Genomic DNA, 24826 nt, shown 5'->3' with positions numbered 1-24826 from the left:
AGAAAGTTTTAAATGCAACAATGCGATCACCTACTTCCCATTTCGGGGGAAATCACTGTGAGCATTCGTCCCCTGAGATGGTACTGATGATAACCAAAATTTGTGGGCCTATTATCTATCTATCTATCTATCTATCTATCTATCTATCTATCTATCTATCTATCTATCTATCTAATTTGTACACCGCCCCAAACTTTTGTCTCTGGGCGGTTAACAATAACATAAAAACAAGTTGGAAACATACACAAAAATGTAAAACAATTTAGATAATTTAAAATCAAGCACAGATTAAAACCTAAAAATTAAAAAGCTTGGGTGAAGAGGTGGGTTTTCAAATGCTTTTTAAAAATTGTAGTAATCTTTAAACTTCTTGAATCTGGGACCCTTCTTCCCATAGTTTGGAACCCACATTAATACTTCCTGGCCCCCTAGTTGCCAAAGGTGCGTGAGTGAACCTGTTAGCACCTTAATTCTTCTCTGAAACAAAAGGATTTTTTAAAAACCCTAGAACATACATACAGGTGGCCCTCATTACCCACAGTCCCAGCAATTGTGCTTTTGCATATGCACAATTGGATCATAGGGACCCCATTTCATTATTCGCAAAGTGAAAATAGGGTTATTTTCACCTATCCACTGTTCTTGGGTGGCCGGAAATGACTTCTGATGTCATTTTCTACTGCCATTTTGTACTGCTGAGCCATTTTGTGGCTCTTTTCTACCACAAGAACAAATATAAAACCCCAACCCTAAAAAAATCTGAGGATTTGGAGGTTTGGGGGCCAGTGCTGGAGACCTGAAGAAATGGAGAGCAAGGTACTGTGCTTATTTCTGCTCCCCCCTGCTTTTCCTTGTGATTTTCAGCACACTTCAGTGTGCTTAAGAACCTAACCCCCCAGTCCCCATAGGGTTAAGGTTTATGTATCCGCAGTTTCGTTATCCGCGAAAATTGGCAGGAATAGGACCCCCGCAAATAACGAGGGGCACCTTTACAGGCATACAAACCATAAAACCCACCAACCCACATTACTTTTAAATTTTTCAGGCAGCAAAACATCATCTTCAGAATTTTATTTTTCTTGATTGATTGAATAGGATATTTTTTCTTCCTGCAGAAACATACACAGTCGTGCTGGCATAGAATTAATATCTAACGGCATTTGCATTAGGTCTTCATATCTGGTTCTCCATATTCAAATTTCATCTTTGAATAAATCCAAGTAAAAATTTTCTCTTATTGATGTAGGAATGGGAATATCAAAAGCAAATTTAGTTTCCTTAATTCTACCAAAGGTCAAATGCAAAAAAATAAATAGAATTTGTATCATTATCAACTAATTCCAGCCCAGCCCAAAATCTGACATAAAACAGATGTTATTTACCATAATTAATTTCTTATCTTTTTGCCTAGCTTTCAGCATAGAGTCAAACAATTCAAAGATAGCAGAGGCGCTTCTGTGTAAATCCCTTGTCTTTGTTGCCTCAAAGAAAAATGTTTGTACAAATCCCTGTTTATAGCATAAATTTTCCTTTCTGTTGAACAATCCCTCCCTCACCCTGAGGAACTCTGGCTTGTGGTGGAAAGAATGTCAACTCAGTTGCCTTTTTCTACATTCGTTCATCCAACATCTTTGCTTCTCCATCTGACCTGTACAAGCCAGCTCTGGCGTTAAATCCTTTTTCTTGTTACATTCCAATTTACAATTTAACTTGAAGGACAGGAGGTGAGCTGGTCTTGTAGTAAAGTGTGCCACCGAGTTGGTGTCAACTCCTTTAAAATGTAAACTATTCCTTTGGTACTCACTGCCACCACACCCACTTTTAAAACAGAGTTTAATCCCTCCCTGGTGTGGGCGAAATTCCAGGGAACTCTCCTTCTCATTACAAAATTACAAAAACACCCCTCCACGTGCAGCCTACATGTGAAGAGTACACTTGGTAGTGAGTTGCTGAGCAATCAAACTTGAGATGTGTTTGCACCAGAGTAAAACCCCTTTTCCTGAGTTAAAAATCCACTCAGAGGCAGGTAAAATACAAAGAACAAAAAGAGAAAAAACTTTATTCAAAATATTACAGACTGCTTCAGTCTGAGGCTTTCTCAGCTTTTAGTTACAGGTAAATATACTCAGTGGTTACAATAATACTTTTAAAAAGCACCCCTGTTGCAAGCAACAGGGGATATAGGAACCTTTAAAAGCACCTTTTTGCAGCACCCCTGGATGGATAGAAAAGGTGCAGGCTAGTGCTTCTTAGTTTGTTACATTACAGATAAAACACAATAAACCAGTTGTAAGGATTTGCAAAGCACAAAAAGAAAGAAATCTAATGTGCTCTAACACACTGTTCTCTGTCTAAACCTTTCTGAAGCCAAAAGCCCTTGGCTTCTTTTCTCCTTGAAAAGGTAAAGTGTGCCGTCAAGTCGATTTCGACTCCTGGCACCCACAGAGCCCTGTGGTTTTCTTTTGGTAGAATTCAGGAGGGGTTTACCATTGCCTCCTCAGTATGAGATGATGCCTTTCAGCATCTTCCTATATCGCTGCTGCCCGATATAGTACCCGTCGAGATTCGAACTGGCAACCTTCTGCTTGTTAGTCAAGCATTTCTCCACTGCTCACCCCAAACTCCAGGAGCGAATTCAAGCTTCTTGAAATCCTGTTTCTCAAGGATCTGCAGATGTCTTTCCATGAGAGAATTCTTCAGGCTGGCTGTTGACCATGAGGCAGCAAGATTTCATTGCTGGTACTCACTAGGCCTGCTCCCCATCCTCTCTCATCTCCCTCCTAGCTCCTTCTGAGAACAAAGAAAGACACACTTCTCTTCCTGTCGCAAGGCCCTCCAGGACCCGCCCACCATGTGCTGAGTGGCTGATCCCTAGAGTTCACCGCCTGTCAGTCAGGACAGGGTTTACTTCCGGGGCTCACTACTCTTTAGGGTAAAGGAAAAGCTGTTCCTGACTTATCATAACAACATATAATTATTCACACGTGTCAAATGCACACAGAGTAGTACATTTCCATCAATTTGAAGGGGCTTATATCCCTTATGAGCCACCTAATGGCGCAGTGGGGAAGTAATCTGCCTAGAGAGCAGGAGGCTGTTGGTTCAAATCCCTGCTGGTATGTTTCCCAGAATATGGGAAACTCATATATTGGGCAGCAGCAATATAGGAAGGTGCTGAAGGGCATCATCTCACACTGCGTGGAAGATGGCAGTGGTAAACCCCTCCTGTATTCTACCAAGAAAACCACAGGGCTCTGTGGTCACCAGGAGTCAACACCGACTCGATAGCACAACCTTTCCTTTACCTTTATATCCCTTATAGCACCCAGGTTCACTTTTAAAATGAACACATGCCCATTTTGTGTGTTTTATCATTCACACAAAAACATGTGTTTACCCAAATAGAAGACAACTCTGAATCTAAGACGACTCCCTTAAAGAAAAGAGGTTAAATACCAGTTATACCTATATTTTCCTGAAAAGAAGACTCTGAATGTAAGATGACCCCCTGATTTCTAACATCAAAGCACTTGGGAAAAACTAGTCTTGGATTCATGTTAATATGAATCCAAATGTTCAGACACCTGTATGCACGTACTGTTTAATGTTTGAACAGAACATACAGAGGTCACCTGTATGCATGTACAATTTAATGTCTGGATAGGGCTTCAGGGTTCAGAAGACTGCAGCTCCCATCATCCCCAGCCTTGGCCATTGTGGCTGGGGACGATGGGAACTATAGTGCAACCACATCTTAGGATCCAAGTTGGAGAACCCCTGGCTTAAGGAACAGAGTTAACCAGAAACCCGCTGAGGATGATAGGCAGCTTTGGAAGTCTCCAGAGGAGGAAGTGCTGCCAGAACCAGATAAGACTCCCCTACAAATCACATCCCAGACTCCCACACCCTCCTCATTTCATCCTGTTTTTCCCATAATTTCCCATTTGTGTTTACATTATAGCACGAGGAAAAGAGATTTCCGAAGATTAATGTACGACCTGGAAAGGTATGGAGGTGAAAAGCCAGACTGGCTGTGAGATGTCTGGCAAGAGGGGGTGGGCAGGGAGAGGCAAAATGTGATTGGTCATATTTGGTCCCCCCTATTTACCTTCCACTCTAGATCATTCTGTACTCTGAGTCAGGCTTTGGGGGTCAGAAAAGAGACATCTGGGGCGATATCACCGATGCCACATCCTGGGAGCTCTCCCACACCATCTCCATCCGAGTGGTCCGAGGAGGGTAAGTGGCTGATTCTCTGTAATTTGAGCTAAAGAAAAAAGGTTGGACTTTGGTGCAGCATAGGCGGGCAGAAAATTAGAAGTTATGTAAGGAAATCTGCAAGAAAATTGGTGATGTCATTTGTGAATCTTTCCCTTTCTAAACAATAAATAGATGATTTCCTGTCCCTAAGGCAAGCAACTGCCATTGGAGGGATGCTGTGCTGGAGCTAGACAAGGTCAATTGCTCTCACGCTGCTAAACCCAAGAAAATCAGCGCTTTAAAATGTTCTTCTATGCTCATTTAGCAGGGGTCTCAGAGCAACAGGGGGACTCAGTGGGCCATAGGTTTGCCAGCACCCAGAAAAAAAACAGCCTGCCCTGCTCCTGCGACACCTGTTCGATTTGCAAAAAAACAGAAGTGGAAGCTGTCTGTGGCATGGCATGGAACACTTGATCACTTAATAATTGCAGGGGGAGTTAAAAGAGCTGCTTCAAAAGCTGCAGATTTCTGGGGCTTTGCCTCAGTTCCTGTTTCTAGTAGTGGAACTTAAATCTGGATGATAGGAACATAGGAAGCTGCCTTCTACCGAGTCAGATCATTGATCCATCTAGCTAAGTATTGTCTACCCACACTGGCAGCAGCTTCTCCTGGGGATGTGCATGGAACCAGGCAGGGGACGTTCGAAGGCGGGCGGATTGTCTTTAAGGGTGGGGGAGGGTGCACTTACCCCTCCCTCCACACACCCCGCCAGTGCTCAGTTTTTTGAAAGTCCATTGGGGCGGCAGCATACCTCCCTGCCGCCCTGTTGCCCCCTGGACCGGAAGTACCCGACGCACCTGAATGCGTTGGCCGTGTGTGCGCACATGCCGGGCGTGTGTGTGCGTGTGCCAGACACATCAGATGCATGCACCCGACGTACACACTCATGAGTGTGCCATGTGCATGCATGTGCCCAACATGTACAGGCACATTGGGTACTTCCGGGTACTTCCAGTCAAGGGGGCAACGGGGTGGCAGGGAGGTACACTGTCACCTCGACGGACTTTCAAAAAACTGAGCGCTGGCGGGGGGAAAGTGGAGGGAGGGGTAAATGCACCCTCTGCTGCCCTTAAAGACAACCCCCCCCCACCTTCAAACCGGCAGAATCACTGGTTGTTTGAACCAGTTCAGAGGCCCATAAATGGCCTCCGAACCAGTTCTGTGTACATCCCTAGCTTCTCCAAGTTTACAGGCAGATGTCTCTCCCAGCCATATCTGGAAATGCCAGGACGGAACTTGGAACCTTCTGCACACAGGTATGCAGGTGCTCTTCTTAGAGTGCCTCCATTCCTTATATCTTGCAGTGCTCACATGTAGTCTCCCATTCAAATGCATATCAAGGTGGACCCTGCTGAGCAAAGGGGACAATTCATGCTTGCTACCCAGGGGCGGATTAAGCTCTTTGCTGCCCATAAGGTACTGAAGAGGTGGAGTGGCAACCATAGAGTGAGAGAAACAGAAAGACAACCATGAATGGACTGGTGTTTGTTCCTTCTTCTGATTAGAAGAAAATAACATTTTTTGCCACATATTTTGTTCCCTGATAACTGGGCAGAGACGCTGTTTAAAGTGGAGACTCTTATATTTAGCAGGAGGAGAGCAAATGGACCTTTTCAGCCCAGCATGCTGCTGGTGTCCTTCTTTGTGTGTGCGTGGGTGTTGTTTTCCAAGAATGTGAGCCCTTTAGGGTCAGGGAACCATTTTCTCATACCCTTTGCTCTGAAAACAATTTCAATAACTTCTTTTGTTTTTGCTGTTAAAAAGCTGTAAATAATTTGGTTTTTAAAAATAATAATAATTTTAATAATAATAATAACTAGCCGACCCCCACACAGAGCATCTGTGCAGTCTTTGGGGCTGGCTACCTCTCCCCCCACACCTGCCCCAGTCTCCGGTCAGGCCCAGGCTGCCAGGCCAAGTGCCACCGTGGTGGCCGAGGTGCCGCCGCTGCGGCCGTGCCTGCTGCTGCCTCGCCTCAGCGGCCGGTCCCACCACCGCTACCTTGCCTAGCCTCCACAGCCGGCCGCCGCCTTGCCTCTGTGACCAGGCCCACCGCAACCACCACAGCCAGGCCCGCTGCCACCTTGCCTCCGCGGTTGCCCAGCCGACCAATTCTCCTGGGTGCACCTCAGCCAATCAGGCACCTCCGCCGCCCAGCCAATCAGCTGGGTGCCAGGAAGCACATTCCAAGGCACACCCAGGAGAATTAATGTAATAGATTCCAATACTTAGGTAGTACAGTTGGGGGGCTCTCTCCCTTCAAATAGGTGGTCCCTTACAATTTTGTTATATGAGCACAGAATGTAGATCGTACGCAAGACTCTACTTAGGAGTAACCAAATGTCAACTTCCTGTGTTCTCCAGCTGGGTGATGTATGAGAAGCCCAGGTTCCATGGGCGGAAGTGTGTTCTGGCAGAAGGAGATGTGGAAATCACCAACCCTTGGAAAATATACCACAAAGAAGGGGCAGCAGCTGAGAATACACCGTTCCATATTGGTTCCCTCAAGAGGGTTGTGAGGGTAAGCAGGACTGAGTTCCATTTGAGAGAGATATAGGTACAGCAGTGCCAGTATAATTAAAGAAGAGAGCATCTGGCATTTTGAATGCCAATAACAATCAGACAATGTGTACGAATTGCCTGAAATTGGGCATGAAGCATCTCTGTGTTAACTGCTATAATATGATCAAATTTCAGACCGATCGGTTGAGAAGATGCCAAGATATAGCACTTTAAAAATGCCCCTTTGGGGGAAAAGAAACTCCTGTTTATAACTTTTTGCCCACCCATCATACCTTTGTGGCGGGTTTTCTTGCTTTATTAAGCACATCCAAAAATGTGAGGGAATGGCAGAGGATTTGCCCTTCCTAGAGAGCTTCCAGCTATAGAGCGGTATATAAATGTAAGTGCTATTGCTATTGCTATTGCTATTGCTATTGCTATTTGGGGAAACATCTGTTGTCTCTTCATTAAGTTCTTCGCTTTTAAAACCCCCATTTTCAGTATGACACCAAGTGTGGTGGTATTTGCAACCTATGCTCAGTACCTGATTAGTCTATCTAGGGTGGAGTGTTTTTGCTTGTTTAACTGTGGCCAGGCTAACTAGGGTGTGGATATATTTTTGATACTTGCACACTTAGCATATTTTATTGGTTGTTTTGTTGTTAAGGTAAAATATAATCTCTTGCAATATCTGCTTCAAAAGTCTGAAGATGTCTCTCTGAAAGAATGGAATTACTCAGCCTAAAGCTAAAACACTCATATGTATTAATTGCGCTAATGCGTAAGTGTTGACATCTTGATGATTTTAGCTTAGAGATCAAAAGGAAATGTTGCAATGGCAAATTCTTAATGTCTATAGCACTTTTTCAAAGAAGCGGCTCCCACATTTAAATAGAAGTTGAAAAATGTAGGGCAATTAAGTAGTTAATATTATCATAGCCCACTGATATCCTCATCTACTCATGGAAGGACTTCATTTTTGAGCATTTAATTAACATAGGCTTTAATTAAAATTTATTCATATACGTGTATATAAATACATATGTTTATTTGTATAAACTCATTACACAAAATTTATAAATTTACAGAAACTAACCAGGGGTGTATCTGTAATTGGACAGACATGTTGTAAGAACACAAGCTGGCCCTGGCCCTTCACCTGTTTCCACCCACTCACCTGTCACCTCTGTGGCAGCCCCACTAAGCTCACAGTCATTGCACATGGCCTGGCTTGTTGAAGCTTGCTGAGGTTTGCTGACCATGGAGCAGAATAATGATGTCCAATATGAACAAAAGGAGGATCCAGTTGTCCTTAAATCAGATGAAGATGTAAATTCTGTAACTTATGTACCGATACAGATGCACATTCTGTAAACTAGACTTCCAGATACCTAGAAGGTTGACTTATGGAGGACTGACTTGCAAGTTGTGTATTTATTTGGGGGGTTCAGCAGCAAGGCAGATCGTTAATTCTCACTTTACAAATCCGAGATGATAGCTGATGGGCTCCCCTAATTTGAGCCCTGTTAACACTTGCCTCCATATTCCTCGTACCTTATTAATTGCGCCATGGCGATGCATAATATTTTATTAGATTAATGCAGTGTAACTTCACCACTTAGCGTATTTTAGTGTATTTTATCATTCAGTGTAATCAGGGGCGTATCTAGTGTGGGGCAGGCAGGGCACGTGCCCTGGGCACCACTTGAAGGGGGGCGCCAGTTTCTAAAATTAAAAAAAATTGAAAAATGGCCGCTGAAAACAAAATGGCCACTGCACATGCTCAAATGGCCTCTGTGAGGCCCTAGGCCAGCCCAGGCCTCTCAGAGGCCATTTGAGCATGCACGGTGGCCATTTTGTTTTTAGCGGCCATTTTTAAATATATATATTTTTTAATGGCCATGACACATGCTCAAATGGTCCCTGTGAGGCCCTAGAGTTCAGTGCAGGGAGGGGGGGACCTTTGCTGACCTCCCCAGCCTTTAGGAAGCCCCCCAAAGGGGCTACAGGTTAAAAAAATAATATAATATAAGTCACTGTACACATATTTAGTTTGGAACTATGTACAGAGAATCAGGGCTTGTGAATACTGAGCTGAAGCTTATGAGCTAGGATTGTATTCATTTGCTCTTACTTTGCTTCTTGTGATAAGTGAGTTAAATGTAATGTCTTAATAATATGGCTATTAATACTGAGTTTGTCTTTGAATCAGTGTGAAATCCTTAGTATTAAGGCCCACTGGGAGTTTCTTGCTCTCTTTCTCTCATTTTAACTGTCTTGCTGAAATACTAGAATATATTCCAAGCAGTGACACAGTTTACTCTGCATATCCTTTAATTATTTTTAGAGTATCTGGGAAAAGCCAAATTCTCCATTTATTTTTAAAACTTATGTAATAGTGATGCTACAATGCATAGTAGAGAATTAGACAGGCACTTCTGTTTAGTTTTCCAAGTACACCTCCACATAGTATTTGGGTATTTCATGAGCCCCAGGATACGGAAATTTGTAGTTTTCCAGCATTTTTTGGTCTGGCTACGTCCACTGCTAAATAGTTTTTGAAATATTAAAAGATTAAGGAGCTTGACTTGTATTTTTCAGCTGATATTATGGTAACGTTATCTGAAAGATGGGTGTCAGATGTCTGGTCTAGGGGCGCAATTTCAGTGCTTGCCCTAGGCGCTATTTTCCCTAGATATGCCTCTGAGTGTAATTCCTTGGAACTTTACCATTTTTAGTAATAGTCCAATTTATGGTAACCATTATAGTTTTAACCATTTTTAATTTTAATTCTAGCTTTCTGCCACATATGAAATCATTTCCAACTATATTACTATAGTATTACTACTACTATTTAAATTCCCCTTCTATCTTTTCTGTGCATTTTATTATGGAAAAGTATTTTTAGCGGTTATAGTCTTTTAGTAGCTTGTCTCCTTTTAAATTGTAATTATTTTAAATTTTAGCCTTTTCATAATAGCTATCATCATATTTGCAATCACCTCTGTTAACATGTAACTTTTCTCCAGTGTTACCTTCATTTAATGTGTAATTTTATGCTGGTCTCTGACCATAATAAAGCTTGATTATTTGATTGATTGACTTTACAAATCTGCTGCTCTGCATTTGTTTCCTATTGTTACGTGTTTTTACATTTTTATACACATTGTCCACATTAATGTATTAGAGAGTGTTTATTAAATATTTATCTTTATATTACCTTTTTACTTCATGGTATTTGGAGGTATTGCATACTTCCACCATTAGATCATTTTTTAATGTTCCATGCATATTTTTTAAAATTCAAGTTTTTAGGCTGTTAAATGGTGGTGGGTTCTTGTTGGGTCCTTTTAATTGTTGCAGTCAGGAAAATAGCTGGTTTTTCTTGTTACGTACTATTACATAAATACTACTAAAAAATTAACGCAAAACTCTAAGGATTTTCCCAGGTACTGTTGGAAGAACTTATTGTGAACGGCAGCAGACATCATTGTATCATGTTGTGACTTTGTAGTATGACTCCTAATTCAGAGTTAGATGGATGTCCACTGAACTCATGTTTTCACTTTTTATTTAGTCTGACACCCTACTTGCAACACAGTAATAATAGAGTCAATTGCATTGCAAGTCTGTTGCAATAATTATTCTAACAATTATTAATAATTATTACAACAGCCTTGCAATGCAATTGACTCTATTATTACTGTGCTGCAGGTAGCGTGACAGAACATGGTGTGTTAGAAATGGTTAATTCAGGTTTAGTTTGCTTCATCCTATTTTATTTTATTTCAGTTTTATGCAATACACACACACACACACACGTATGAATATTCGCTTTTAAGGATCCTTTTATCTGGGTTTGGACTCTAATTTTGAACAATGATTGTAATAAACTAAACTGAACTGTTCATAGGAACATAGGAAGCTGCCTTATTCCAAGTCGGACCTTTGTTCCATCTAGCTCAGTACTGTCTACACAGAACTGTCTACACAGACTGGCAATGACTTCTCCAAGGCTGCAGGCAGGAGTCTCTCTCAGCCCCATCTTGGAGATTCTAGGCAGAGAACTTGGAACCTTCTGTTCTTCCCAGAGTAGAATATCCCCTAAGGGGAATATCTTACAGAGCTTACATGTAATCTCCCATTCAAATGCAAACCAGAGTGGACCCTGCTTAGCAGAAGGGACTCCACAAGACCAGTTCTACCATGCTGGTAGTGTGCTGTGCCCCACCCCACTCATCACTGGATCCCTGTATCAGTCTTCACGTTTTCTTGTCTGAGCCCCAATTTGCAAAATTATGATAATGGAGTTGATTACACTATAGGGTTAGTGTAACAGTCTTCCCATTGACTATCCTCAGAATCTGGCATTGAGAGGTATACTGCTGTTAGACATGGAGGTTCCACTTAGCTACCATGGCCAATAGCTGCTGGTAGACCTAAGTTCTTCAGATAAATTCTCTGAATTCCTTTAACGGATTATTCAGATTTGGAAGACTTTCTTTGGTTACCACTTAAATCTGAAAAACTACATCGTGCAAAGATTTATAAAGGAAGCTGCCTTATACCAAGTCAGACCATTGGTCCTTCTAGCTCAGTATTGTCTGAGGCAGCTCTCCTAGGTTTCAGGCAGGAGTCCCTCTCGGCTTCACCTGCAGATGCCAGGGACCTTAAACATGCAAAGAGGATGCTCTTCCACTGAGCTATGGTCCTTCCTTTGTACGTTTGTTAAGGTAGAGAACATAATCTTGTGCATGTTTTAAAATGTAATGTGAGTGTAATGTCATGTAATGCATCTAGATAGGCAGTGCTGGGGAGGAGTCAGCTGTTGTGGTGCACATTGGCATCAACCATGTTGGGAAATGACCCACCATTCATTAAGATCATCAGGAGGAGTCTGTCTTCAGGTGCCACCAGTTCATCTGGTGACAGCCTGGGATCGGGCCTTCTCAGTTGTCGCCCCTGGCTTGTGGAACACATTCCCTGGGGACTGGATATAAGAGAATTATTTGCCTTGGAGGCCTTCAGGAGAGTCTTAAAGACCCATCTTTTTAGCCAGGAAGTTGTCCAGACATGGCTTCATGGGTATCTGAAGAGCGAATCTGCTTCTCAGCAGATTTACAGATGTTTAATTGGGGGGATTAAATGGACCGTTCACATAGGGTCCGCTCCTCTCTGCAGTCCCTGCAGATCTTTTTCCTGTGTGCGTTCCCAAAGCTTGCTTTGGGTTTTTTCTCCAACCAATCACATCCCAGAGGAGGAGGTGAGAGACATTTTGTTGTTGTTGTTAGTTTGACACTTAGTTGAGAAAGACCAGCGAGACATGTTGCCAAGCAACTGGATCAAACAATGGAACGCTTAACCAAAACCTGCTTAATCTGACCCAAATTTTTGCTGACTTTTATAATGGACTTGCCTTTGTGACTGCCTTCATCACCTCATGTTCCCACCCCCACCCAACCATTTAAGAGGCCATGGAAGTTTAAAGTAGAAGCCATTGCTTTCTCTCTGTGATGAAGAAGAATGCAGGCTCATGCAATCAGCTCTGACACAAAGGGCTCAGGTTACATCGAACCTGTAGTCTCCATTGTTAAGTTTCCAGGCATCCTCCAACAACATGTAAAGCCTTGCCTATGTTCCTATGGTGACCAGGCTTCAATAAGACAAAGCCAGAGACTCCTATATGAATTAAAAGGAGCAAAAAGACTGGAGTAGCACTAGCAAAGATCTTGTACATGTTGAAAGCATAGGAAGACCCACATTTTTGCATTCCCTTCCCATTCATGCTTCTGTTTAACTCAGGAATTTCTCCCTCACCCTCCCCTTCTGGACTCACTTCACAGAATTTCACCAAACTGCCACAACCCCTCCCCAGTGCTTCCAATTGCAAATCATTGAAAGAGTAAATTATACCAAACACAGCTGTCAAACTCCCCTTCATTTAGCCTTGCAAAAGTGCGAGTTTTGAAAAAAGCTGAATTACTAGCAATGGCCCTTCTACACATCGCAGGAGAAGCGGTGAGGCATACCAAAAAGTTCCTCATCAAAGTCTCTTGAGAAAACCTAGCAGTTATGAGATAAGGGGACAGGTTCATGTGTGGATTGATAACTGGACAGGAAACAGAAGGTAGGTATAACTGGGCAGTTATCTAAATGGAGGGAAGAAAGAAGTGCGGTCCCCCAGTTATCTGTACTGGGACCAGTGCTCTTTAACTTGTTCATAAGTGATCTAGAAGTTGGGATAGGCAGCAAGGTGGCCAAATTTGCAAATGACACCAAACTATTTATGGTAGTGAAATAAAAACAGGTTGCGAGGAGCTCCAAAACGATCTCTTCAAACTGGGGGAGTGGACAACAAAACAGCAGGTGCGGTTCAGTGTTAGCAGGTGTAAGGTGATGCAAGTTGCAGCAAAAAAACCCCCAACTTTACATATACTCTGATAGGGTCTGAGCTATCGGTGACTGACCAGGAGAAAGATCTTAGAGTTGTAGTGGACACCTTGTTGAAAGTGTCGACACAATGTGCGGCAGCTGTGAAAAAGGCCAATTCCATGCTTGGAATCTTTAGGAAGGGAGTTGAAAATGAAACTGCCAATATCATAATGCCCTTATACAAATCTATGGTGTGGCCACATTTGGAGTACTGTGCATGTGCACAGTTCTGGTCACCATACCTCAAAAAGGACGTTATAGAACTGGAGAAGGTGTAGAAGAAGGCAACCAAGATGATCAGGGGCCTAGACCATGTTCCTTATGAGGCAAAGTTAAAACAAAAAAGGCTTTTTAGTTTAGGAAAAAAGATGACAGAGGGGCGACATGATAGAAATCTATAAAACTATGCATGAGGAGAGATATAATTTGTTCTCCCTCTCTCATAACACTAGAACCAGGGGTCATCCCATGAAACTGATTGCCAAGAAATTTAGCACAGACAAAAGGAAGTACTTTTTCACATAATGCATAATTACTTTATGGAATTCTCTGTCACAGGATGTAGTGACAGCCACCAGCCTGGCTGGCTTTAAAAAGGGCTTAGATAAATTCATGGGGGACGGACAAGTCTATCAGTAGCTACTACTCTGAGGACTATAGGCCACCTCCAGCCTAAGAAGCAAGCTGCCTCTAAATACCAGTTGCAGGGGAGCAAGAGCAGGAGAGAGGGCATGCCGTCACCTCTTGCCGGTGGGCTTCCCAGAGGCATCTGGTGGGCCACTGTGTGAAACAGGATGCTGGATTAAATAGGCCTTGAGCCGATCCAGCAGGGCTGTTCTTATGAAGTAGTTTGAACACCCTGAGTACTCCTAAGGTTCTCCACAGGAGTAGTGTGGAGAGCCGAGGAGGGTTTGGTGGGGGGAGGAGGCTTGGCCCTCCCTGGGCAGCCAGATCGGCCACCCACACGATTGCTGTATCTGTCATGGAGCCGATAGGGGTGGTGGTGGGATTGAGGACTGCCTAGCCCCCGGATGCCCCGCACGAGTGCACAGGGCATTCTGGGGAGACCTCTGACAGGTGGAGCCTTGTTGTTGCCTCCCAGTCGGGGGTCTCCTCGTGAGTCACTGCAGCGTGGAGCCATGCTGCAGTGACTCACAGTCAGGAAAACAGGGTTAGCAGAGCGCTCGCTCCGCTCACCTCATTCTAGAGGAGGAGGAATTAAGCGGGCTAGCCACCGGGCTCTCCTGCAAGCCCGGTGGTTCTCACGACCAATGGAAAGCAGGCTGGGCTCCCTTCACCCGCTTTCCCCTCACCCCTGCTAACTGAGCAAAGAGGCACCTTTTGAAAGTGATGATTCTCAGGGGGAGAGCAACTGGCCCTATCCATCCCCAGCACAGCATCCCTCCAGTGGCTGCTGCTGGTGTCTTTCTTATGTTTCTTTTTTTAGACTGTGATCCCTTTGGGGACAGGGAGCCATTTAATTAATTAATTAATTTCTGTATGTAAACCACTTTGGGAACTTCTGTTGAAAAGCGGTATACAAATACTTGTCATATTCATATTCGTATTCGTGAGAACAGCAGTCGTTGAGAATAGCCTCTAAGTGTTTAACATCCCTCCCCTCACGCTGCACATGCAGAGCACTCACATCAGTGATTCTCTTTTTCAAAATGCAAGGAATTTAAATTATCAAAACTTTGCTTTAAGATGTGACTGAAGACACTCACAATTTTCACTCATATGCCAAAAGGAATGGGAATCGTTTATTAAGGTTTCCCATTTCAACTTCTGTGCTATGTAAACAGTAAAGACTTTCTCACATAGTATACTGGCTTACAAATTAGGCCCCACATACTCACACTTTACCTTGCTCTCAATATTGACCTCAAGAAGGAAAGAAGGGATGTATTCAGACAGTAGTTAAACAGGTGCAGCTTCCCCAAACACAGACTTTCCCAATAGCTTGAGTGCTGGGAACGATATTGGGGTATACAATCCATTTCCAAATGCTGCAGATCAGCTTTTCCACAAACCAAGACTTCTTGAGATCTATTATTCTTAACAGACCAATACTCTTTGTTACAGGACTACAGGACCCCTGAGATCACTTTGTTTACCGAGGAGAATGGAGAAGGCACAAAACGGAGGTTCACAGATTCCGCAGAGGACACAAGGACTCACAGCCAACCGTTGAAGGCGGCTTCTATCATTGTGCACTCTGGCCTGTAAGTAACCCAACATTCAGGCATTCATAATATGCTCCAAGGGAGCAGTGTCTCAGTTGTTCAGAAATTGATTTTATATGCTATGTGGAGTGTGGGGGCAGGCTGGTAATTTCTTTGGAAGGCATTGGACAATTGCTAGATACTTTTTCAAGGGATGCTTTTAAAAAGTATTTAAAATGAAGAGCAGGGGCAAGTGTAAGACTGAAAACTAATCAGAAAAACACTGATTTAGTAGGAACATAGGAAGCTGCCATATACTGGGAGCCAGCGTGGTGTAGTGGTTAGAGTGCTGGACTAGGACCAGGGAGACCCGAGTTCAAATCCCCATTCAGCCATGAGACTTGCTGGGTGACTCTGGGCCAGTCACTTCTCTCTCAGCCTAGCCTACTTCACAGGGTTGTTGTGAGGAGAAACTCAAGTATGTAGTACACCGCTCTGGGCTCCTTGGAGGAAGAGCGGGATATACATGTAAAAATAAAATTAAATAAATAAATAAGACCAGCTCTCCTCTCCTAAGAAAAAAAATATTACCATCTCAGTACCACAATGTTACATAGGAACCTGACCATAGGTCCATCTAGCTCAGTATCATCCATAGGTTCATCTAGCTCAGGACCATAGGTCCATCTAGCTCAGTATCATCTACACAGACTGGCAGCAGCTTCACCAAGGTTGCAGGCAGGAATCTCTCTCAGCCCTATCTTGGAGATGCTGCCAGGGAGGGAACTTGAAACCTTCTGCTCTTCCCAGAGCGGCTCCATCCCGCAAGGGGAATCTCTTACAGTGCTCACACATCAAGTCTCCCATTCATATGCAACCAGGGTGGACCCTGCTTAGCTAAGGGGACAAGTCAAGCCTGCTACCACAAGATCAGCTCTCCTCTCCTTTTGTCATACCTCTTCTCTCCATTTGTCAGAAGCATGGCAGCCAGCACGAATTGTCCTCTTTGATAAGCAGGGTCTGCCCTGTTTTGCATTTGAATGGGAGACTACATATGAGCACTGTAAGATATTCCCCTTAGAGGATGGGGCCACTCTGGGAAGAGCATCTGCATGCTTGCATGCAAAAGGTTCCAAGTTCCCTCCCTGGGAAATCCTGAGCATCTCCTTGGAGCTTTATACACATAGCTTTGAGCTCACATCCCCTCTGGAATGGAGGATTTGCATAACTTCATGGAAGAGAGGTCTATTAACAGCTACTAGTCAGAGGGCTATAGGCCACCACCAGCCTCAAAGGCAGGATGCCTCTGAATCCCAGTTGCAGAGGAATAATAGCAGGAGAGAGGGCAGGCCCTCAACTCCTGCCTGTAGACTTCCAGTGGCATCTAGTGGGCCACTGTGTGAAACAGGATGCTGGACTAGATGGGCCTTGGGCCTGATCCAGCAGGGCTGTTCTTTTTAGGGTGTGAGTCCACATATCAGCTGGATTTACCCCCAAGTCCCTGTGAGCTATCAGGAACCAGTACACACTTGATTCTGCTTTTCCTCAAATTACTGCTACGCATTCAAGTTTGGCTTGAATTATGTCCGGGGTAAAAAAAAATCCTCTATTTATGGCAGTTTTTTAATAACAATAATAACAATAATAACAACAACAACAATAATAATAATAAATCTGAACTTTCTGGTATGCCCCGCCACTTCTCCCTTGATGTGTGTTGGGGGGTCATTGCAAGTAATTTGGCTTTTTAAAAAACTCTCACTGGTCACTATAGGAACATAGGCTTTACATTTGCAGATGTTGTTGGACGATGCCTGGAAGCCAATGTAACCTGAGCCCTTTGTGTCAGAGCTGATTCCATGAGGCTGCATTTTCCTTCATCACAGAGAGAAAGCAATGATTTATTCTTTAAAATTCCGTGGCCTCTTAAATGGTCTGGGGTGGGGTAGGGGAACATGAGGTGATGAAGGCAGTCACAAAGACAAGTTCATTATAAAAGTCAGCAAAGATTTGGGTCAGATTCAGCCAGTTCAGGTTAAACAGTTTGTTGTTTGATCTTGCTGCTTGGCAACTTGTCTTGCCAGTCTTCCATAACCAATTGTCAAACTAACAACAACAACAACAAAGTCTGTCGCTTCTTCTGTGGGGATGTGATTGGTTGGAGAAAAAACACGGAGCAAGCTGGGGAACGCACACAGGAAAAAGATCTGCAGGGATTGCGGAGAGGAGCCGACCCTATGTGAATGGTCTATTGAATCCTACAAATTAAACATCTGCGAATCTGCTGCAAAGCATACCCCGCAGCATGAAGCCATGTCTGAATAGCTTCCAGGAGCTTTCCCACACATAGCTTCCACCTCTTGGGGTAAATGTTGAGTGATGCCACTTCGAATTACACTCGCTGCATGAGGGAAGCAGCCGTTCCCTCTGCCCTTCTTTTTGTGCAGGTTCACATTTCATGTCTCCTTGTTTCCCTTCTAGCCAATGCGGGGGGGGGAGTATGTTAGGAGCTCCATATCGGGAGGAACACAATGTTACCTTCAAAAATCTAGACTGGGAGCATTTGTATACACTAACAGATTTCTTCCTTTTTCCCCCATGCATGATGTTTGCTTGTAAAATATCTTTTTTAACCAGTGAAAACCTTAAGCAAGCAGACTAATATTGTGCAAAAAAGTCAGCTTGGGCATATAAAACACAGAGGTTTTGTAACTAGAACTTGCAAAGAGTGGCTGAAAACTGTTTTTTTCCACTCTTTGCATCTAAGTAAGGCAGTTCTGTTTGCATTCCTAAAGAGTGTTTCCCTCTTATCATGTTAATGATTATGTATTAGGCATCTAGTCAATTCCTCTCCCTGGCATTTGCTGCAGTGTTTTAAGGAAAACTCGCTTAACCAGGATTTTAAAAACCTGGAAATACATCGAGACAAGCTAGAATTTGGAAGACAAAGCCCGGTTTGTGTGCAGGGTGCTTCCAAAGATCTCATATGGACTTGGGGTAAGTCTGGCTGGTCTGTGAACTAGGAGGAGATTTGCGGTAACAGCCTTGTGCGGAAAAGCTCCTGATAGGGCTCTGAGATACTCCTGCCTGTAACCTTGTAGGAGCCACTGCCAGCCTGTGCAGACAATACTGAGCTAGAAGGACCAATGGTCTGACTCTGTAGAAGGTAGCTTCCTATGTTCCTGTGAAGTCAGGTGTACTCCATGGGAGAAAAAGCTGCAAGTCCCTTTCTAAGGTTCAGTTCAGTTTTATTTCAGTCTCTCACCATCAGAGGTGCTCTTACCACCGGACCTTGGAGCCCCGGCCCGTGACCTCCAAGGCCCGGGAGCACCCCCCCCCCCACTGTGACAAGCCCTCCTCCTCCTCGCCACCGCGAGACCTCCTTGTTTCTGATGCCGCCACGAGGCTGAGCCACCTATACTCCAGCTGCTATGTGCGCAACTGGGGGGTGCAGGGTGAGGCAAGCAGGCCTCCCCTGCCCCTTGTGGTGGTGGCAGGCAGAGCGGGAGTGGCCGCTGAGCCTGACTGTTGGCTCAGAGGCCTCTGAGAACTGCGAGGCACTCCGATGAGCCTACGCAGTTAGAAAAGTGTTTTGTAAGCCTGTGGTGTTGTAAGCTTTGTGGCCGGGCGGTCCGAGTGTCTGGATTGCCTAGGTGCGCCAACTGCTGACCAGCAATACAAAGTAGACAGATAAAAAACTGTAAGCATTAATAACAATTAATCCTAAAGTATAACAACTGAATTAAGTATTGTCTGTCTGATCTATTAACTACCACACAAAATTTGTCAACAATATATGTAACGTCAGAATCATGGTCAGAGAAGTAAGAGAAGTCTTCTCTTACTTCTTACAGAGAAGTTCTCTTCTCTGAAAAGTTCTCTTCTTACAGAGAAGTTATCTTCTCTGTAAGAGAAGTACGAGAATCTCGATTTAAAAACACAGTATAATAAAGCATGAGCTATAGACTCAACTGCACCATCTCCACACGGGCATGCCCATTCCTCATAAAGAATCTGCTTAAACCTACCCTCCAGTACCAACTGACAGGAGACCAGAAAAACATGCCAATGTGAACATCCTTCTGTACTTAGGCAGCGTTAACGTGCTAAGGTACCTAGCTGGTTTGGAGTTATATATTTGGTTCCCAAGATAAAACATACTTGTAACGTAACTTAGATCGTTTTGGTGTGTGATGTCTAGGAGCCTTTTTTGAGGGCTACCTTGGCACATTCATGGCCCCACACTATCCAGAGAGTATCCAAGTGAATAGGATTTCTTTGCTATTAGTAATTTCCATTGTGATTGAAAGCCATCCTTCACTATCAAAGGTGCCAAACCCTTAGGGAGAAAAATAAGCTTTAACCATACATTTCATACCGCTAGCCAGACCCTGGTTTCCACACTTGGTACACTTGCCTCTAAACATAAAATCACATTAAGCACACAGCAAGGCACTTGAAATAAGCTTCTAAAAAAACTTGGTGTATGTTGTTTCTAAGACTGCAAAACTGAAGTATAAGGTCATTTGGGCACTCTATAGGAGACGGCCCTTTTTAAGGTGCTTAAGGTGATTCAGGTGCATCCTGAATCATTTCAGCTCCACCCTACTTAAAAAGGTGTCATGAAAATAAATCTTCATTTAATTATTTTTTATGTATATATGTTTGTGGTATGCACATCCACATGACTCAGTGGCAATTAGATGCTGGTGGCTTCATTTCCCTCACCTTACAACTGACAAGTGTGTATTTGTTCTTGTGCAAGTATGTCTGGAGTGTTTTGTAAATCCAGACTTGACCCAATGACAGTGGTGTGCTATAAACTTGCAACACGCTGTTTAGGGTTAGGTGTTTATGGATGTCTTATAGGAGGGTAATATTTGGAATCCAGTTTTATCTTGGAAGATGTTCTGACTGCACTCACACAGGGACCAGTGCAGGCTGCAGAGCGTGTGCACAGCTGAAGTGCAGTCACAAGCACGGAGAACACAGGGCTCTCTTTCCCTGAGACGCTTTTTGAGCTCCCCTTTGTTCACTGTGTCCGGGCTAAGCTGAGACCATGGAAACCATACCTGGAAGGCTGGTTCTCAGGAGCAAAATCGGGGTAGGAGGAGCATCCAACCAGGCTCCCAAGAAACCGCTGTGTGTCGAGGTAGGAGGAGGGGGAAGTGATCATCGGTTAGCCTCAGTCTGGGTAGGACGCTGATGACCAGCCCAGATTGTGTGCCCAGCACCGTACTGAGGGTGGAGGAAAAGCACATCCCACGCCATCCAGGAGGAGAACTGGTCTTGCAGAAGCAAGCATGAATTGTCCCCTTTGCTAAGCAGGGTCTGCCCTGGTTTGCATTTGAATGGGAGACTACATGTGTGAGCACTGTAAGATATTCCCCTTAGGGGATGGGAGCCACTCTGGGAAAAGCAGAAGGTTCCAAGTTCCCTCCCTGGCATCTCCAGGATAGGGCTGAGAGAGACTCCTGTCTGCAACCTTGGAGAAGCTGCTGCCAGCCAGTCTGAGTCTGTGTAGACAATACTGAGCTAGATAGATTGATGGTCTGACTCGGTAGAAGGGAGGTTCCTATGTTCCTATGTCCTACCCAGATAGAAACTAGCAGGTGATCACTTCTCCCTCCTCCTCTCTTGACGTTTGCTGACACATGACCCCCTACCTTGTTCAAGTAGGACTTTAAAGCACTTGGGTACAAGTGGTGGATAGGACAGCGCTGCCCTACCCAGCTGTCCTCTCACAGACGATCACTCCCTCCTCCTCCTCCTCCTCCTCCTCCTCCTCCTCCTCCTCCCTAGGTTTTCATTAGCATGTGACTGAAAATCAGGAGTGTGTACAGCTCCCAAAGCTGGGTAGGATGTTTGTCCTACCCTTTTAAGAGCCGTGTGAAGAGCCCTATCGATTGCTAATTGCCAGGACTGATATTGTACCGCCCTCGTCCCTTCTGGGGCTACTGTTGGGATGTGCCTCTGTATTCCGTTTGGTAACTACATGGCACTGCCTGGGTTTCCCAGCCATTCATTGTTCTTTCTTTGCTCGGTAGGTGGCTTGTTTACTCGAAACCATTCTTCGACGATGACCCTTACGTCTTGGAACCTGGCGGGTATCCCAGTTTGCAAGCCTGGGGTGCAAAGGACCCCGCTATCTGCTCCATGCACCCAATTAAGCTGGTAAGTTTTCCCTGGCAGCACCAAATTCCTGTTTAAACCTTGATTGATGATTATTAAGGGCCGTCAAGTCGGTGTCGACTCTTAGCGACCACATAGATTCTCTTCAGGATGATCAGTCTTCAACTTGACCTTTCAGGTCTCTCAGTGGTGCATTCATTGCTGTCGTAATTGAGTCCATCCACCTTGCTGCTGGTCATCCTCTTCTTCTCTTTCCTTCAACTTTCCCCAGCCTTATGGACTTCTCAAGGGAGTTGGGTCTTCACATAATGTGTCTGAAGTATGATAGTTTGAGCCTGGTCATTTGTGCCTCGAGTGAAAATTCTGGATTGATTTGATTTGTTCTATGATCCATTTGTTTGTTTTCCTGGCTGTCCATGATATCCTCAGAAGTTTTCTCCAGCACCAAACCTCAGCTGTGCAAAATCAGTTCAGGCGTCCAAGGACGTAACTATAATAGGGCAAGGGGAGACTGTTGTCCGGGGACCCACTGCCTTGGGGAGGCCCCCAGAGGCAAGTCACATGACTGACTCCCCCAGCCGTGCACCTGCCCGGGCTTCCTTCAGTTGTTTTCATCCTCTCAAATTGATGTGAGTGTTAAGACCTGGAGCTCCCAGAACAGCATGTCTTTCTCTAGTACCATTAAATGACTTGCAGACCTGGGCTACGTGGGCATGGCAAATACGTTTTCACAAAACGGGACTTTCGCAAAATGAATTTCATGGATATATCAAGAAACCAGCTCATGGAGTTCTCACTTGGTCTCTATTCTCATTTCAGGGCTGTCCTGTAGTAGAAAAACCAGGGGAGCCCAAGGTAAGAGCATAATGGAGCTGCCGCCGTGTTTGATCAGGGGAGAGAAATCCTGCTCAGTGGGAAGGGGGGAGAGAGAATCTAGGCTTGCTGCAGAAATGTGCCTTTTTTAGCAAGAGGCATCAGAAGAATGTTTCAGGTTTAAATTTTTTTAAAAAAAAATTGTATACTCAAAACACATTATGCAAATATGCTAGTTTTGCATACACATCCAGTTTGCATGCTTTCTTTTCAGTGTGTTGTTTGGATATTTGCAGAGGGGTTTTTTGTATGCACAGGGAAGCAGGCCATAAAGGAGAAACTTCGTCATGTGGTTTTTGATTCAGAACCAAGGCTACATACAGTCATACGCATCTCAAGTGGTGAAAATACTGCAGATCTTCACATACCCCTTTTTGGATAGACATGCAAACTTCCAACAGACTTCAGCAGCAAGTGGTCCTGCCTGTTTGCCAAAGAAACCACCCATACTGATTGGCTGGTTGACTTTTGTGACAGACATGAAGCCACCATCCTCCCCAGTCAACTGTGTAGAAAGATGGTTGGCTGGCACTTGTGGGAGTCATGAAGCTATCTAATTCCTCCTTTCTCAGCCAGCAGCACACACAGTGCTGATTGGCTCATCCTCAGAGGTGCACCTTCGTAATTTTGGAGCCTGGACCTAAAGGCCTTTCGGGGGGCCCGAAGCTGCCACTGCCACTAGATAAGCTGCAATGCACTTTTTTTTTTTTTTTTACACCAGAACATGCTCAGGGAAAGCTGGAAACTTTTTTTTCTTTTTTCAGAAGAGATTCTGAATAAGATACTTCCCACAGACTTGCAGAGAGATGCCACATTTTGCATGGACAATCCTGCCACTTAAATTAGTGGGCAGCTCAGCAATTGGAGCCCACCCACCCCCCGCCGGCCAGCATTTGGAGGCCCCCCAGGCCGGCAGGGGACTGGACCGCCACTCGAAAGTCCAGTCCAGAGAGTGCCACTGCTCATCCTGGTGGCACTCATGAAGCCACTTCCCCAGCCCACCTTAAGCAGTCTTTCAAGGGATTTTTTTTAATGGATTGGTCCCTTTAAAAAAAGAAGAAGAAGACATTAAACAAACACTGAACTGGATAAATATATTGGAAGGAATGTTTTTTAAAAGGCCAGAAGCTTGCCTGAAGTGGTGATGGTGGGGAAGAGAGGGAGGGGAAGATCTACTCTGGAGTCAGAATCTGCTATGTGTGTCAGAGCAGAAGTGAAGACGGGGAAGCAGAACTCATCCCTCCACACACACACAAATTCCAATCCTTCACTAGCTCCTGTAGCCCTAGCTACAGTATATTGTTGCTGCTGTTGCTATTAACATATTTATATGTTGCTTTTCAACAAAAGAGTTCTCCGAGCAATTTACATAGCAAAATGAATGAACACAATTGGTTTCCCATCTCAAAGGGGCTCACAATCTAAAAAGACACAAGGGAGACTCCAGCAATGTGCCGTTGAGTCAGTGTCGACTCCTAGTGACCACAGAGCCATGTGGTTTTCTTTGGTAGAATACAGGACCATTGCCATCTCCTGTGCAGTATGAGATAATGCCTTTCCGCATCTTCCTATATTGCTGCTGCCCAATACAGGAGTTTCCCATTGTCTGGGAAACATACCAGTGGGGATTTGAACCGGCAACCTCTTGCTCCCTATGCAAGTTACTTCCTCTCTGTGCCATTAGGTGGCTCTTTGGCCACTTAGAGGAGGAGTTTTCAGGGGCTCAGCTTTAATCAGTTCTCCCCTTAAGGTTTTAGCACTCACAGCTGTAAGGATAGGCTCAAATATGAATAGACAATGTCTGATGAAATGACCCACAATTTTACTCTCCTTCTTTCCTGTGTCTGTCTCTCTACAGGCTCTAATTTATGAGAAGCCAAATTTCCAAGGGCATAGCTGGGAAGTCAGCCGAGATATTTATGACCTGAAGAAACCAGAAAACAACCAAGATTCCAAGATGCCCACTGTGGGCTCTCTGAAAATTGTGGGAGGCTGGTGAGTATTTGAAAGGACCTGCTGGGGATATCAAAATGTGCCCTTCAATTGAACATATGAACCCTGTCTTATACTGGTTCATGCCATCTGTCCTAGTATGGAATGTGTTGAATGGCAGTGGCCCTCCAAGGGCTGAGGCAGGGGTCTGCTGCGTTGTAGTTAGAGATGCCAGAAACGGAATCTGAAGCCCAGTCCATGCAAACCAGCTGCCATCAACCCCATCAGGTTATGACACAGAATAATGGTCTTGCATCAGGGTGCAAGAGAGATCTTGCTTGTTGAATGGTGTAAAGAGTCAGAAGATGTCGATGTTGGGGTGTTGTCTCTTGATGAGGAGAGCTGGTCTTGTGGTAGCAGGCATGACTTGTCCCCTTAGCTAAGCAGGATCTGCCCTGGTTGCATATGAATGGGAGACTAGAAGTGTGAGCACTGCAAGCTATTCCCCTGAGGGGATGGAGCTGCTCTGG

General features: G+C 44.4%; 1 protein-coding gene across 1 annotated transcript in view; it reads left to right on the top strand.

Annotated features, from left to right (window-relative positions):
• The window catches only part of CRYBG2 (crystallin beta-gamma domain containing 2), a 46781-nt gene that overhangs the window by 2186 nt on the left and 19769 nt on the right, over positions 1 to 24826 (top strand). Inside the window, exons 3-9 of the mRNA XM_053267542.1 lie at positions 3962 to 4006; positions 4121 to 4239; positions 6625 to 6781; positions 15280 to 15419; positions 21407 to 21533; positions 22311 to 22346; positions 24223 to 24359. Of these exons, the coding sequence (XP_053123517.1) occupies positions 3962 to 4006; positions 4121 to 4239; positions 6625 to 6781; positions 15280 to 15419; positions 21407 to 21533; positions 22311 to 22346; positions 24223 to 24359 (761 nt within the window). The remainder of the gene's footprint in view (positions 1 to 3961; positions 4007 to 4120; positions 4240 to 6624; positions 6782 to 15279; positions 15420 to 21406; positions 21534 to 22310; positions 22347 to 24222; positions 24360 to 24826) is intronic.

The sequence above is a fragment of the Hemicordylus capensis genome, chromosome 7 (genome assembly GCF_027244095.1).
Source record: "Hemicordylus capensis ecotype Gifberg chromosome 7, rHemCap1.1.pri, whole genome shotgun sequence".
NCBI lineage: Eukaryota > Metazoa > Chordata > Lepidosauria > Squamata > Cordylidae > Hemicordylus > Hemicordylus capensis.
The sequence above is the reverse complement of the archived record's forward strand: the minus strand, read 5'-3'. Positions and strand labels throughout refer to the sequence as shown.